Consider the following 16,538-nt stretch of genomic DNA (forward strand, 5'->3'; position numbering starts at 1 on the left):
TATATATATATCTCTATATATATATATATATATCATAAGCATGAAAATTAAGGGTGTAAATGAGTTGAGTACAAGCAAGCTTAAACTCTGCTCATGTTTGGCTCGTTAAAAAATACAACTGTTCATGTTTAGTCCTTTTATATTTTTAAAAAAATGTGTTCGTATTTAGCTCATTTGCTTAGCGAACCAGACACGAGTTGTTTGCGAACAAAGAGTTATATATATATATATATATGCGCTGCGTACTCAGATCAGTTTGTCGTGCATATACTTGTCACTTGTAAGTCTTTTCTAGTCTGGGGTTCGATTCCCCACGAGTGTAGAGTGTGATACTCGAATTCTTAGGTGCATGAGGGATGGTCGAGGCTCGTATAATAGCCTTCGGTCGTTCCTTTTTAATATATATATAATGAATAATATTTTGAGTCAAAAAAAGCCAAACAAGAATGAACAAACTTTTATTTATGTTCGGCTCGTTTATATATCGAGCGCAAAAAAACCGTTCGTATTCGACTCGTTAACGTAGCGAACAAATCGAACACGAACTTCATAACGAGCCGAACCCGTACAATTCGCAAACAACAAGCTGTTTTGACAGCCCTATTGAAGATGTGTATTTTATTTTCTTAAAAGTTAAAATAATGATATTTATTACATGATATGAGATTTTTGGATGGTGTAAAAATCAAAGCATACATGTTTGATATATAAATACAAATGAATTTGGTGGTATGTATCAAGGTTATGTAAATGCCCCTCTTTTACATACCTCAGCAAATGTCTTAGTTTTAAATCAAGCAGATTCATTCAGCAAGCGCTCATTCCATGTTTTTGCAATTATAATCTTCTCGTGTGGTATATAGCAAATGTTTCCTCCCTCCTCTCTCCTGCCAGCAAAGATCTCTTCAGATCTTCTCCCCCACCTATTCTTTCTCTATTAAACCTTCCATTTCAAGCAAGCTGGAGAGAGAGAGATAGAGAGAGAGAGAGAGAGAGAGAGAGAGAGAGAGAGATGCCTCAGAGAGGCTATGTTCTCATCTTCTTCTTCTGGGCTCTGCTTGCAATCATCACTCCAACACTGGTTTTATGGTCAGCATCTGCAAAACCCAGCTTTGTTCCAAAAGGTTTTATACAATTCCTCATCATTCTTCTTCATTCTTCATTCTTTTGAATTGAATTAACAGCTCCAACTTCTGTTTTAACAGAAGAAGAAAGCAGCTTAATGGCGGCTAGGAGAATGATGGGTTCCAGAGACGGGGACCATTTGAAGAACGCAAGTGTAGACGAAGGAATGGAAGCTCCAGCACCTTCTCCATTGCCTGTGAGAGGATTTGAGGCGTTCAGCTGAAAGAAGAATTACATGCAGACCTCCCAAAATTTGTTATTTGCAAATCAACCAGTCTTTTGCTTCCTTTTTTTTTTCAATTTTTCACTCAAATTATCAAATTTTCAATAGTTTGGTGGTGGCACACATAAATACATTGGTTGGTTGGTATGATTTTCTTTGTAATGATATATTCATCTTTTCCTTTTATATAATTAAAGGGGAAATTATTTTCTTTGTAATGATTGTGAAGGTACCATAAATATGCTGTAAACTTCAGGGTGAGAAATGAAATATTTTAAAATTTTATTGTAATTATTATAAATATCTAGATAGCTCATCTAGGATGCGTTTCGGGTAAATATCAGTTCAAAAATACAAGTTGGTGTTTTAAATCGATGTAGTTCTGTTGTTCGAATGAGAGCTAGCACATATGGCTCTTTTTCTTTTTGCCTCTGGGTAGTCAGGGAAAGAAAATAGTTTTGAACACGGGAGACGACGACCATAGAGCTACGGTCGCGATTTAGGTAAAAAGTCATGTGTTGGGCCGGTTCACATTCAGTGTAACACTAGATCCAAACACCAATAATCTCCATTTGATTTGAAACTCAATCCCCAACACAGAACACACTTGTGTTCCGCACCAAATAAGCTGCCCCAAACAATAAGTTAGTTAGTCGGCCATTTCATTATCTTCGATAATGATAATTCAATGAGCTCTAGGTTGTAGAGCCAAGCTTTAATAATAAATGGCCAGCCCGTTTATTGTTTAGTACCACTGAAGTCAACTTATGAATCACTTTTTTTTTTCTTTTTTCATTGGAATCTGCTAAAAGTTCGTAATTTGCTTGTAAATAAAATATTTTGCATAAAAAATATTTAGCATTAATTTGTTTGAAAATTTCATTCTGCCACAATTTTTATGCATTTACATATACTAAAATTTGATATTTGTATTTACAATATTTTACGGCAAAAATTTTTTGCATAAATATAATTTTTTTTCTTAAACTTAATAATAATGATGTTTTTAATGTAACATTAAATATCTAAATTCTCTACATGTAAATATAAAAAGGAGGTTTTTATATTCAAACCACAAAAAATATTGAATATAATATTTTAACCACTCAAGTTTTAAATAAAACAATTTAATCTTTTTTTTTTATTACAACCACTCTCTTTTACCCACTAATGAAGACTTTGAGTGAATTTTTCTTTTTTTTTTATTAAAATGTTATAATTAAAGTTTGAGGGGTTAATGTGTAATTTTCAGTGTTTTAGATGATTAGTATGTAAGAATCTCAATATAAAAATTTAGATATCACACAATTATTATATTTACATATCTAATGCCTACATTTTGGTAATGCAGATGCATGTCACTCAAATTTTTAACATTACATTGAAAATGTTATTAATATGAACACTCAATTCTTATATATTTACATATATAACCCCTACATTGTGCTTATAGTCAAATCGAGCAGATTGACAAGAGAAATTGATGAGCCTGAGAATTTTAAATTTGAAGACTATTAACATACTTAAATAATGAAAGAATGACTATCACAGGAATTGACATGAATATTTGATAGAGTATTTTGGGATTTTAGTTAACTATGTTAAAATGTCAATTCAAAAATTTTATAAATAGAACCCCATTTTTAACAATGGAGGAGAAAGGTAAGAAGTATCTATAATATTAAAGATAGCTTAAAATCAAAAACCATCAAACACCTTCACTGAGCACAACTAGTGGCTATTGTAACCCAACTTTTATTATATTGAGGTTATAGCCTAGTTGTTATCTCTACCTTGATGTTGCCTAATCATTATAATATCACCAATGTTGGTATTTATCAACCTTAGTTATTATAATAATAAAAGGTTAAGTGCTCGTACCTTTATAAACCTATCTTTTCATGTAACTTCAAATGCATAATAATTATTTCTTATTGTGGGAGGCCTGTGGTGATCTGTGTCTGTGTGTGATAGACATTCATATGGAACTAAAACTTAATTTTTTCTCTATCATTGATAATTATCTAGCATGTTACAAAAGCTATTATAGTGAGGTTTTAAATGGCACAATCTAAAAATTTATGATAAACTTTATGAGTAGATTTTCTTACAAAATTGAAGACAATACTTTGGTATTAATTTTTATTTTAAATCCCTACAAATGATGATATAAAATGCTAATAATTTATCCATATTTTCCCATTTTATATCACTTAATTTATAAAAAATAATTATATAAATCACAATCCTAAATAAAAAATTTTAAAATAGATGAATAATTCATTTAAGTTGATACCACACTAAAAAAATATTATATCCACATGAATATTGCATAAATTTCACAAATACTTCTGGGACACAAATACTTGTGGGCAATAAATAAAGTTATAGATCGAGAACTGTTAAGAAATTTACTCATCATATGAGGACTTAAATGTTCTTAATTCAATGCCCCTTGTAGTTGCAAGCATCTATGATTTATTATCTCTCCTAATTGTAGGAAAGAATTTCAATTAAAGGTATTATAAGGGCCCTACAATAAGTTAAGCTATGATAGCTTCCTACATGGTTTAAAATGTTGCAAAGATTTTAGATGTTATAAAGGAGAGGGGCAAGAGGGCGTTGCAATGTTAATCAAAATATCTTTGTGTTGATAGGGGAAAAAAAATACGATAACATGAGGTTTTTGTAAAAGTTTTAAGAAGAGGTCTATTGAAGTAGAACTAACAATACTTATCAAAACTGATAAAATTTAAAAACTCATTGCCCAACAACTTCTAAGCATAGTCAGACGGATAATGATCCCAAAGTTAGCTTGAATACTTTGGCTTTTTATCCAAGCTAATTGGGACGATAAAAAGGAATTTAAAAAAATTTTATGAGGGTATTTGGGAGGGTTTAAGGGCTTTTTTCGGGTGTTATTAGAAAAAGAGCTGGAGATTTGAGGGGAATTGGTTGCTTTTGAGAGTAGTCAATGGGGAGAGCAAAGAGTGCTAGAGTAATAATACTACTAACCTTTATCAGAGGAGCCTGTTGAGGTATTCATTCACAGTGGTATACTTAACAACCGGGTAAAGCTGTGTGGCCTCCACTCCAAATGACAGATCTATCGCCAAATCTGTTTGGCCTCCTTTCACAAAAGTCGTGTGGGTGCTTCTGCAATCCATAGAACATTTACAGATTCATAATCTTGTTTCCAAGACGGGGAAAGAAATAAGTAAATTAGTAGAAAAAATTTAATTTTTCAATACCTTGAATTTCTTTGAGGATTTCTTCTTCTGAAACATAAACTCTGTCAAAAGTCTTGCCAGTCTTCTTCTCCCAAAGAGAGACAAGCTCGTTATGTGAGTAGATGTTGTGGGAAGGTCTTATATACAACAGCTTGTTGAGGGTTCTCGGGTCATCCACAGCTTTGATGGTGAATGCGGCAACATCTTCCTCATAATTGAAGATTGCTGGAGCATTACCATCGCCGAGGACAAAGACCTTGTCAGTTGGGAGGCTTCTAGTGGTGGCCTGTCCCAAACAAGGAAGGAAAATGCCGGCAAGAAAGTTGGATGAGAAATAGGTATAAGGGATTTTCTCCGCCGCCTCAAATGCTCGAAGAATCTGGATTTTAACATTAAATGTTGCTCCAGCATCACCCACACCGTCGCATCGATCAACATCATTGCCAAACTCTGAAGGAAGGAATCTCTGTAAGAAATTAACACAATTAGCATAATAACTCAAAGTTCCACTGAATGTCTGTAACAAGTTGATTGCAGAAAACAATTTATTACTGATAATGTTGGGGTTGATCGCAGCCAGATGGAATATTATATGTAAAATTATTTAAAAGTTCTCAAACCTTGATGTTTCCCGCCTCCTTGATAGCCCTAATAATCTTGGTCTGCTCAGCTTGCCAGCCTTGCCCAAGAGTTGAAATCGCCATCCACCTCCTTAATCGCCTTCACCAAGCTAGCGTGATCGTACAAATCCCCCTGCAAAAGCACAAACAAAGAAACATTAATAAATCGAAACAGCTAGGGTTTCTCAGAGGTTAATATCGTAATCAAACTCATACATGGACGATAGTAACGCCAGAGGCCTTAAATTCGTCGGATCGTAGCTTTAGCGGGGTCGGCGGCGGTGCTCTCCCTGACGAGGGCGAAGGTGGGGTGACAGGCGAGAGCGCTCGTCTTCACAATGAACTTCCCACTGTAGCCCATCCCACCGATGACTAGAATCCGACTGTTCTCTGCCTCCATGCTGTTGAGCCTTTTTCTTCTCTATTATTCGTTTTCTCCTTCTTTTTCTCCGGCGATCGGAAATGGAGAGGGAAAGCCTTAAATAGGCGGAGTGAGTACCATCGGTGAATGCGAAAGAAAGCAGAAACAACGTGGTTTTGTCGAGTGGCATTAAATCTTTCCTTCTTCTTCTACTTCTCCGGCGAGCTGCAACGGCATTAAATAGACGGAGTGAGCGGCGTCGGGTCGCTGTCGGTGAAGGCGGTTTTTTCAACTTGTAATCACAGATGAGTTAGTTGATCGGCAATGGATGCGCTCAAAAGAAATTTATATTGATTTTATATTATTCTTAATAATATATATATATAAATATCTCTCAAACTCGAGAGATATATATATATATATATATATATATATATGACGCCTATTAACAAAATTTATAAGACCCTTAGAGTCACGGATTCGATCCACCTATGAGCAGGATAAAAGTCTTAGGCACATGAAGTTAGTTGGGAAACTTGTATGAATATATGAATTTTAAGTTGGTGATGAAATGGAGACAAGGAGGTTCGTCTTATATTTGAGGGAGAAATTTGAAGTAAGACTCCTATTAAAGCTATTGGTTGGGAGATTATCCTTTGCATTGGTACCCTAATGGGTAATCCGTCCAAAGAACTACTTTCATAGGCGACTTCCGACGCTTGTGGATACACTCGGCCATGAAGCTATGGGTAAGTGAGAAACAACACCAACTCATCTAGACATGAAGATGTGGGTAAATGAGAAACAACATCAACTCATTTAGAAATATTTAGCAAGTCTAAATCGATCGGTAGAATCTCTATTACTTTGTGCACATTAGGATAAACATGTGTACTCTTCATGAACCTTACAGCATGATTGTTCCATAGAGAATTTTGGCCGATTCAACTTAGTGATTCAAAATTAGACCAACTCTCGCAACCAAAGCCAGGTCAAGGCTAGAGGGGAGTTCCTATTGGAGAGGCTCATTTCGGCCGAGTTGTCTCTCTATCAAGATTATTTTGGACCCCTACAACCTTGATTCATTTTTTTTTTATATTTGTACTTGTGAGAACTGAATTGTCTTGAATGAAACTTTAATTTATGATTTAAATAAAATCTTTTACCTGTTTTTGACTCCATTCAAAGTAAAAGTAGCAGATAAGAATGAAAGGGAGAATGCATTATCCAATTCTCCAGGGCTAGGGTCCAAAAAGTAGCAGATAAGAATGAAAGGGAGAATGCATTGTCCAATTCTCCAGGGCTAGGGTCCATCTCCAGGGCTTGGAGAGTAAGGTGAAGAACTGGAAGATGAAAATTCTGCTTCCCCTCTTTGGAGAAATGATATCTGAGTGGGACGAGGATGGTTTGTTCTCATGTAGGAAAGGAGAAAGTGAAGGCATCATATGAGGAGGTGGAGCTCATGCTTAAAGTACATAAAAGCCACCCGTCTAGGGAAAGTTCTTGCTCTTCCTCAGTTATTCAAAATAACCACTGAGGAAGATTGGGTGTGTGTGGATGAGGAGGCCCTAACTCATTTTAAAAGTTATCATCCAACTTGAATCTCAATATATACTTTTTTATATATATATAATAAATGTTCTGAATCCAAATTCAAGATCATCCAATATTCTATTTTCGATAAGTTTATAGTCAAACTGACGATTTTAACAAGAAGAATTTGATGACATCAAAACTGGTTTGATTTGAATTTGATCATGTCCAAATCAAGCTATTAAAGCACATTTAGAGGATTTATATCGTTAATTGGATCATCAACGGAGCACTAAATCTGACATATTTATATTTAAATTGAGCGCATCTACGAGAGAAATCCAACGAGCCTAATTTTGCTACTTGCTAAATTCTGAGATGATTGGATCCTTAAATCATTAAAAAAACTCTATGATCAAAGGGATTAATATGGATCGTTCGTCACGTGGTTATAAGAGCTATTTTCCAATGGACCAACATTATCCCCCCATTGGCTATAAATATACACTTCTCTTCACTTGAGAAAAGAGGAGTTGAATTTCAGCATTGTTTTAGACTGAAAACCTAACGTGACAACCATCAACCACTACTTATTATTTGTCATCAATCATCGTCCGTCAGCTGTCGTCGACCACCTCCTGTAGGTCGTCGTCGACCGCAGTTGATCACCCATGCTTGGCGTTGTCGACAAACTCTACTAGCTAATGACACATCTCAAATGCAGTGTAACGACGTATCTTGAATACAATGTAACGATTTATCTTGAATTTGGTGTAACAATATATCCCAAATGCAGTGTAACGAATAACACCATATTCAAGTCTCAATGATAACTTTTGGCCTTCGTAGTTGTTGACCATTGCTCACCGACTGTCATCGACCACCATTGACCGCCCCTGCTTACCGCCGTTGATGAACATTGTTAGCTAACGACGTATCTTGAATGTGGTATAACGATGTATCCCTAATATGGTGCAACAACATATCATGAATATGAAGTAATGATGTATCCAAAATGCGGTGTAACAGATAACAATGTATTAATGTCCCGAAGATAATTATTAGCCTCTGCAGTCGCCAACAACTGTCGATCATAGCCCACTAGCAGCAATCAACCACCATCGGCCACACTGCTCCCTGTATTGACGAACTTTGCTATCTAATGACATATCTTGAATATAATGTAATGACATATCTTGAATACAACATTATGACTTATCTCAAATACGGTGTAACGACGTATCCCAAATATAGTGTAACGAATAACATCGTGTTAAAATTACGACAATAAATTTCGACCTCTGTAGTTGCCGACCACCGTCGTCCGCCCCTACTCGCTGGCATTAGTAAACTAAGCGAGCTAATGATGTATCTCAAATATTATATAATGATGTATCCTGAATACGGCGTAACATGTCCCAAATACATTGTAATGTCTTATCCTAAATGTTATGTAATGAATAAAGTAAAATTAAAATTTTGAAAATAACTTCCGACCTCCATAGCAGCCAAATCCTATCAACCACTGTCTATTGGTCGCCCTCGACCACCGTCATGTTATGTAATGAATAAAGTAAAATTAAAATTTTGATAATAACTTCCGACCTCCATAGCAGTCAAATCCTATCAACCACCGTCTATTGGTCGCCCTCGACCACCGTCAAAAGCCCCTACTTACCATTGTCGACAAACTCTACTAGCTAACAACGCATCTCAAATGTCGTGTAATGATGTATCATAGATACGGTGTAACGATGTATCCTAAACTCAATGTAACAACCTTTCCCAAATGCAGTGTAACAAATAATGAAGTAATGAAGTCCCGATGATAACTCCGGGCATCTTCGATCGCTGACCAACGTTGACCATTGTTCGGCCGCCAACGACCACCACTGATCGCCTCTGCTAGTCACCGTCGGTGAAATCTTTTACCTAAAGATGTATCACGAATACGATTTAACTCGTATCTCGAGTATGATATAACAATATCATAAATGTGACGTAAAAATGCATCTCGAATATGTTTTAAACAAATTATGTCGTATTGAAGATTTAACGATAAATACCCAACGATGAATGCTTACAATTGCTGTACTCAGATTACGATGACATTCTCCAGACCCTTGAAATATTCTCTACGTTTTAAAAAGACAACTGGCTTTACTACAATTTTCCAACTATGTTCTTTGTTGCAAATTACCTTATTACAGTCATCGACCACGACCTCTATGGCCGACTGATGCTATTATAGCTTCCATTTATAATTTTTGTGGCCAACTGCCTCTATGATCAACTACTGCTATCGCAACCACAGCCTACAACCTCTATCATCAACTGTATTTATTGTAACAAAATTATGATTATTATAGCTAAATTATTATTGTACATATGTGATTATCAATTTTATAATTCGATTTTCTATAATTCAGAAGAAGAAAACACCTATATAATTACAATTACATATTAGATTACTTTGATTAGGCTATGTTTCATGATTTTTTCTTCCTTTTCAGTATTTTTCCACTTAAATATTCATAGTATCTCCTCTTACAATTACATTCAAATTATATGCATGTTTGATTCTTCATATAATGTTAAGATATTAAATTATCAAACTGTCTTTGGCATGCAACACTATTTAAGAGAAAATTGTAACTTATATCACTGACGAAGAGTTTTTTTTCCTCTAAAAATCTAGCTAGCTTCCAATAATCAAGTTTGTAGAGACATTAAAGCCTTGTATGAAGGAGAACTGTGTGATCATGAGAGATCATCTTCATGTTATGACAAACTAGCTTCAAGTCCTTCACATAGAAATGTACCATTTAGACAATTTTGCTTCTTCAAATCCATGATTAAATTTGTTAAAAAACATGAAAGATCATCTTGTTTGCAAGATCAAGTTGTATCAACCAAAACAAAACAAAAGGTCAGATTGAACTCCAATCTAGTTACAATGGCAACAACGCATCCATCCAAAACAATCCCTTACCCATTTGCTACTATTTTTTGAAACATCAGAAGCACATTCGATATTATTTATTAAGCAGCTAAGCATGAATATCATAATCTTTCTGCAATAAAAGCAACCCAACCACCAAACCAAAGCACAATACCCATTTGCTACTATTTTTTGAAACATCAGAAGCAAATTTGACATTAGTTATTAAGCAGCTAAACATGAATATCATAATCTTTCTGCAATAAAAGGAACCCAACCACCAAACCAAAGCACAAAAACACACAAAGACCTGGCTCGACCAACATCGAACATCAAACTTAATGTACAATACACGAGCCTGCACGGTCTGACTCGAAAAAACAACAAAACCATAAGACTATTTCGATAAGGTAGACACAAGAGCAACTTATTAGCAGCAAGAAAATAAGCCAGTTCATGCCCTCACCCATACTATTAACTTCTATCACAGGAACCTGTTGAGGTACTCATCCACAGTGGTATACTTAACATCCGGGTAAAGCTGTGAGGCCTCTACTCCTGATGACTGATCTATCTCAAAATTTGTATGGTCTCCTTTCACAAAAGTCGCGTGATGGATCGACAGAATAATATTCAGCGGTACCGGCGCTTCTGCAATCGATATAGAACATAGAATCATAATTTTGTTTCAAAGATAGAGAAAGAAACAAGTTAGTTAGTGAAAAGAATTTAATCATTCAATGCCTTGAATTTGTTTGAGAATTTCCTCTTCTGAAATATAAACCCTCTCAAAAGTCTTGCCGGTCTTCTTCTCCCAAAGAGAGACAAGCTCGTTGTGTGAGTAGATGTTGTGGGAAGGTCTCAAATACAAAACCTTGTTGAGGGTTCTCGGGTCATCCACAGCTTGGATGGTGAATGTGCCAATATCTTCCTCGTAATTGAAGATTGCTGGAACATTTTAAATGCAATTTGTTATAATATGCTAGTATGATTTCAATTACTTGGTCTCACCTCACCAGAAATCAAATAAAGCCCAAGCGTAGACTAAAAAAAATCACCTTTGGCATTGCCATCGCCAAGGATAAAGACCTTGTCAGTTGGGAGGCTTGTAGTGGTCGCCTGCGCCAAAGAAGGAAGGAAACAGCCGGCAAAAAAGTTGGATGAGACATATGTATAAGGGATTTTCTCTGCCTCAATTGCTCGACGAATCTGGGATTTTATCTTGAATGTGGATTTAGCAGGATCCACATAGTTGCTTCGATCAACATCATTGCCAAACTCAGAAGGAAGGAATCTCTGCATGAAACACAATTAGCTTAAAAGCCAAGTTCCACTGAAATGTTTGTAACCTACTGATTGTAGTAAACAATTTACCATTGATAATGCTAAGGTTGTTAAACAGATTTAGCACCATCTAGTAGCTAGATGGAACATTATATGATTTTCCTTTAAAACTATACCATACAGCCAAACAAACTATCAAGTCAAATTAAGAAGTCACGGCCATAGTTAGCTCACTTGTAAGATCACTCACTGATACGAGTAGGACAAACTATTTTTGTTGCTTAAGGTCTGTAAATCACTGATTAAATGCGCAAAACAAAACATCAAAAAACATTAAAAAAAAACAAAACCATACAAGGTTAAGAGTTCGCCAACCTTGATGTTTCCTGCCTCCTTAATGGCCGAAATAATCTTAGCCTGGTCAGCAAGTTGGCCTCGTCCGACAGTTGAAATCACCACATCCACCCCCTTTATCGCCTTCACCAAGCTAGCGTGATCGTACAAATCCCCCTGCAAAAACACAAACAAGAAACATTAATGAATTGAAACAGCTAGGGTTTCTCGGAGGTTAATCGAAATCAAACTCATACATAAACGAAAGTAACACCGGAGGCCTTAAATTCGTCTAGGATCGTAGCTTGAGCTGGATCGGCGGCGGTGCTCTCCCTGACGAGGGCGAAGGTTGGGTGACCGGCGAGAGCGCTGGCCTTCACAATGAACTTCCCTATGTAGCCCGTCCCACCGATGATTAGAATCCGACTCCTCTCTGACGCCATGCTGTTGAGCCTTTTGCTTCCCTATTCTTCGTTTTCTTCTTCTTTTCCGGCGATCGGAAATGGAGAGGGAAAGCCTTAAATAGGCGGAGTGAGTGGCGTCGGGTCACCGTCAGTGAAGGCGAGAGAAACCCGAGACAACGAGGTCTGGTTACGTGGAGACATCGCGATTGTACGATGTAGGGTGTGCAGATAATGTGGACGGGATGTTGGATCGTTAATGGATCGTCTAGATGCACAAAATTATTTTGATCTTCAAGTAAACTTTAGATTGGATGAATATTAAATTTTAATTTATTCAAAATAAATATAATAAATATAATTTAATTAAAATTATATTGCATATTTGAAATAAATTTTGGGAATTTAAAAAAATTTTGATTTTATATGATTCTTAATAATAGAAATTAAATGAATAATGTAATTAAAAATTTTAATTTATTCAAAATAAATATAATAAATATCAATAAATATCAATTTAATTAAAATTATATTGCATATTTGAAAGAAATTTTGGGAATTTAAAAATTTTTGATTTTATATGATTCTTAATAATAGAACTTAAATGAATAATGTAATGACCTAATATTTCATTTTGTATAAATATATTTTTATATTGGATTCATTTCTGTCTGTGAATCCAACCCAAGAAATACAGTGTGAGGAAAGAGAAATAAATAAAAAGATCAAGAGAGTTTGGATCCAAAAGATTGTATTTCATTTTGTATAAATATATTTTTATATTGGATCAATTTCTGTATGTGAATCAAATCCAAGAAATACAGCCGGTTGAGATCCAAGAGATTTTGGGGTCCCGTTTTACATTTAATTTTATCCATGCCGGTTGGTTTCTTTAAAAGGGTAAATACAGGGTTTTATTATGCCTGGGCCTCTTTAAAACATATTTTTAATTTTTTTTTACCACTTCAACATTAAAGTCAATATTTTTAAGATATTTTTTCCAAATATTAACGGTCTAGAGCATGGTTGAGATCATCTTTTCCATACATGCACTCGATCACTTGTTCGGATTTGGTCATTCGCAGTCAACTCTATGCATTTGACCAATCATTGTTTGAATGATTATTAACTTGGGTTGATCTCCCTTGTGATTCTCATCTGACTATTCTCCTTAGAAGTCCCGGGCTGAAGTGCTTTTGGTGAGCATAGATTCCTACCGGTTTGAGTAGCTACTTTCAATCATATATATCAAGTTCCTCAATTTTATCGTCACTTAAGAAGTGTTCTAGAATAGGAATGAAAGAACTAATTGTAACGATTAATTACACAAATTATGTGATGCTTACGACTGGACCACTCTCTTGAATTCTAGACTTTGGCTCTTAAAAATAGGCCAGTTAAACGTTCTTTGAGCCCATTTGTGTTCAAGCATCCTCTCTTTGCTTCTTAGATTCAATCGTTCTCTACTTTTTCAGTTCATCATAGCACGCTTTAATCAACCAAATATTGATATCCTACATAAGGAGTTGTTGTAGAGCATGTTTACCAACCATAAGCGAGCGATTGGTGAAAGAGGGCATAAGGCGATGGGGAAATGGAGATAGAGAGGTTCATCCTCTATTCAGGGGAGTGTTTCAAAGAAGCCTCCTACAAAAGCTATTGCCATGGTAATTATCCTAATTGCCGATACACCATTGGGTAATTCGTTCAAAGAACTGCTTCCATAGGAGACTTCTCGACACCTCTTTTAGAAATATTCAGCTAGTGTACATTGACTGGTAGATTAAGCATCTCTTTTATTTTATGCACATTAAGTTAAACCATGTTTTGATTTTACTTTGCCTTTTTATTGTACTGTGTTTTACTTTTAGAGAACTTCGTGGCCCGACACATAGAGAATGCTAGCCAATTGAACTTGAACACGGCGTACGATGCTTCCATAGGGAGGGATGAGCATGTGATTAAAAGAGCCAGTGAACCGCTTCTTGAAGGGGACCTTCTAGCAACAATGGATGGAGAAATATCATTTTTGGAAGAAATAGTAGATCTTGAAAGGCATGCTTCAATCATGACCTATTCTTTTTGCTTGTAATGATATGCATTAGTTTTGTAATTATGTGTATTTGAAATAAGAAATGTTATGTATTGAATGGCTGAACTGCATGTAAAATAAAAGAAAGGCTAAATGAACCATACATAGTTGGGTAGATGTGAAGATTCCCTATTGTATGAGGGCAAATTGAGTAATTTGCCTATATGATTGAAAGAGAACATAGGCAATTGGGTCTCTATATGGAGTAAAGAGGCGTGAATAATTATGCATGAATTTGAGTAATGTGTATGTATGACACATGATGATTATGGTGCTGATGAGCCATATGATGATGATCATATACAAGATGATGAAGACTTGTTGTGCTACTACGACTATAAAATCATGCACATGAGGCTTGGACTGGAAATGTGATAAGATTTAGGACTCTTTAATTCTTGTATTAGGTTAAGTTATGTAATTAGTTACAAGATTAGAACTCTTATATTCTGTAAATGCTCTTTATTATAAACAATGAAAAGAATGGAATGAAAATATAATTAGTTCTGTAAATAATTAAGTAATGTTAAGATGTTGTCCACCAAAAAAATGGGATTCATATCAAAACGGCCGTGTGTGAGGGAGAAGAGTGGGTTAGGAGTGGAGAGCGGAGAAGAGGTGGTTGTTTTAATTGTTTAGAAAGATTCCGAGAAGAAGAGACGTTGTTTATGAAAGGAGTCCAGAGAGCAACCATAAATAATGTGCCTATTTCAAAGCATCTCCGCTCTCCTATTTGTCGTCGTACTGATCCGGCTCAAACCACCAAGATTGCTGGAGCACAAAATCTCAACTTGGCGACTATCGTGGAAGTGGTAACACATAATGTTACCTAAGCATTACAGGCTAACTTTGCAGCCCAAATCTCAACATGTTTGTACTAGTTATTTTCTTCGATACAAGCATGTTGTACGCCATGACGGGTTGGATCGGGTTTCAGGCTTCTCTGCTTTTTATACAATAAAATAATATTTTTTTTATATTAGACATGTGTCAAATTTTAATTAGAGACGTAGAGTTACGTCCAGACTCTGAACGTAATATTTTCTAGTTCATGAGGGCGTACAATCATTCCTAATTTTGTGGTGATTTAGCAATGCTCTAATTATATTAAATGCAGAGAATCATATGAAGTGTATTGAGCGATTAAATGATTTATAATGATCTATCTTAATGATTAGATAATACTCCAAAAAAACAAGAGTTCATGGAATATTTCATGAAATTTAGATTAAGTATTATCTGATATAAGATTATATCGGTGGTATTGATGGAAGACGTATTAGAGCATATGTATCGAATATTGAAAGGCCTCATCAAATTGTGAATTTAAACATATATGAATTCCATATAACATGAGCATCGAGTTATTTCAAACATTTATCTATAGATAATACTTTCGAAGCTGAATTTTTAAAACAGAACCATTGCTTCTGAAACTCAAACTTTTAAACAGTAAATTTTTAACGGCTATTTTTGAACTGAGATTATAGAGAAAAATTGTAACGAACAAAATATCAAACGATTAAAAACTTGTACTAGTACTTCTCATGAGTCATAATTGAAGCTTTCCTTTTGTAAGTTACTACACTAGGAAGCATTTTCTACTAATGGTATAGTTTCTACTAATGGGATAACTTGTATTAAGCAACCTAGTCCTTTATTTCTTTTATGTTCTCCACTTGACTTTCCTTCTATAAGATTACACTCTTTTTAAATTCTGTCCTATAAATTCCTAAATAAGTTCATAAATATATCGATGATTTTGTGTGTTCTAATCATAATTTTATAAAAAAATATCATATCTTTTTAGATCCAAAATATGTAGTATAATGAAAGTAGTCCATGAAAGTATTATTTATCCTTAATTATATTCACTAGCTTAACATACAAAAATCATTAAGAGGCATGAGTGACATTCATGGTAACTAGAGGCAATTTGTTCTTCGGAAACATATATGTTGGCAAGCTTCCACATTAAATTTGCTGCTCAAAGTGATAAAATGACAATTGATATTGGTGTGTATCATAGTATATTTTGGTCTTTGTCAGATTGAAACTACTTCAATTGATAATTCAAAATATAGAAAATTTGGTTATCTCCTCACAATTGTATTATTTTGCATTAATAATCGGTTCATAATCGGTTGGCATTGATGTCAACATGAGCTCCCACATTCAAAATATAGAGATTTTGGTGTCTCCTTACAATTGTGTTATTTTGCATCAATGTGACTATTAGTGAATTATAACCTTAGCACCAATATATTTGGCTACTTTAGTTCCATCACATGCCTAAATTATCCCTCTCAAGTCTCTAAGTTAAAGCAACAAGCTTGATCACAAGTTCAAAAGTGAATGATAAACTTTCATTGCGACTCTTTTTAAGTTGTCGCCT

At 35.0% G+C, this 16,538-nt stretch overlaps 2 protein-coding genes and 1 pseudogene across 2 annotated transcripts in view; 1 reads left to right on the forward strand and 2 right to left on the reverse strand.

Moving 5' to 3' along the window:
• The window catches only part of LOC110019215 (calcium-transporting ATPase 9, plasma membrane-type-like), a 50,387-nt gene that overhangs the window by 28,268 nt on the left and 5,581 nt on the right, over positions 1-16,538 (forward strand). The window lies entirely within an intron of this gene.
• On the reverse strand, positions 3,837-5,778 carry LOC110019218 (annotated as a pseudogene).
• On the reverse strand, positions 10,213-12,258 carry LOC110019217 (isoflavone reductase-like protein). The gene is made up of 5 exons (XM_020716799.1): positions 11,908-12,258; positions 11,693-11,827; positions 11,092-11,329; positions 10,778-10,981; positions 10,213-10,684 (listed from the first exon to the last, which is right to left on the reverse strand). Exons 1-5 carry the CDS (start codon positions 12,091-12,093, stop codon positions 10,518-10,520), a joined length of 930 nt encoding a protein of 309 aa, XP_020572458.1. The 5' UTR covers positions 12,094-12,258; the 3' UTR covers positions 10,213-10,517.

This window comes from Phalaenopsis equestris, unplaced genomic scaffold (assembly GCF_001263595.1).
Source record: "Phalaenopsis equestris unplaced genomic scaffold, ASM126359v1 Scaffold000054, whole genome shotgun sequence".
NCBI lineage: Eukaryota > Viridiplantae > Streptophyta > Magnoliopsida > Asparagales > Orchidaceae > Phalaenopsis > Phalaenopsis equestris.

Bases quoted from the DNA above. Each gene is read 5' to 3' on its own strand.
- LOC110019217 (XM_020716799.1), bottom strand. From the start codon at position 12,093: ATGGCGTCAGAGAGGAGTCGGATTCTAATCATCGGTGGGACGGGCTAC. The intron at 10,982-11,091 runs GTGATTTTTTTT...AAAATGTTCCAG, and splicing joins TGGCGATGGCAATGCCAAAG to CAATCTTCAATTACGAGGAA. The intron at 10,685-10,777 runs GCATTGAATGAT...TATCGATTGCAG, and splicing joins AATTCTCAAACAAATTCAAG to AAGCGCCGGTACCGCTGAAT.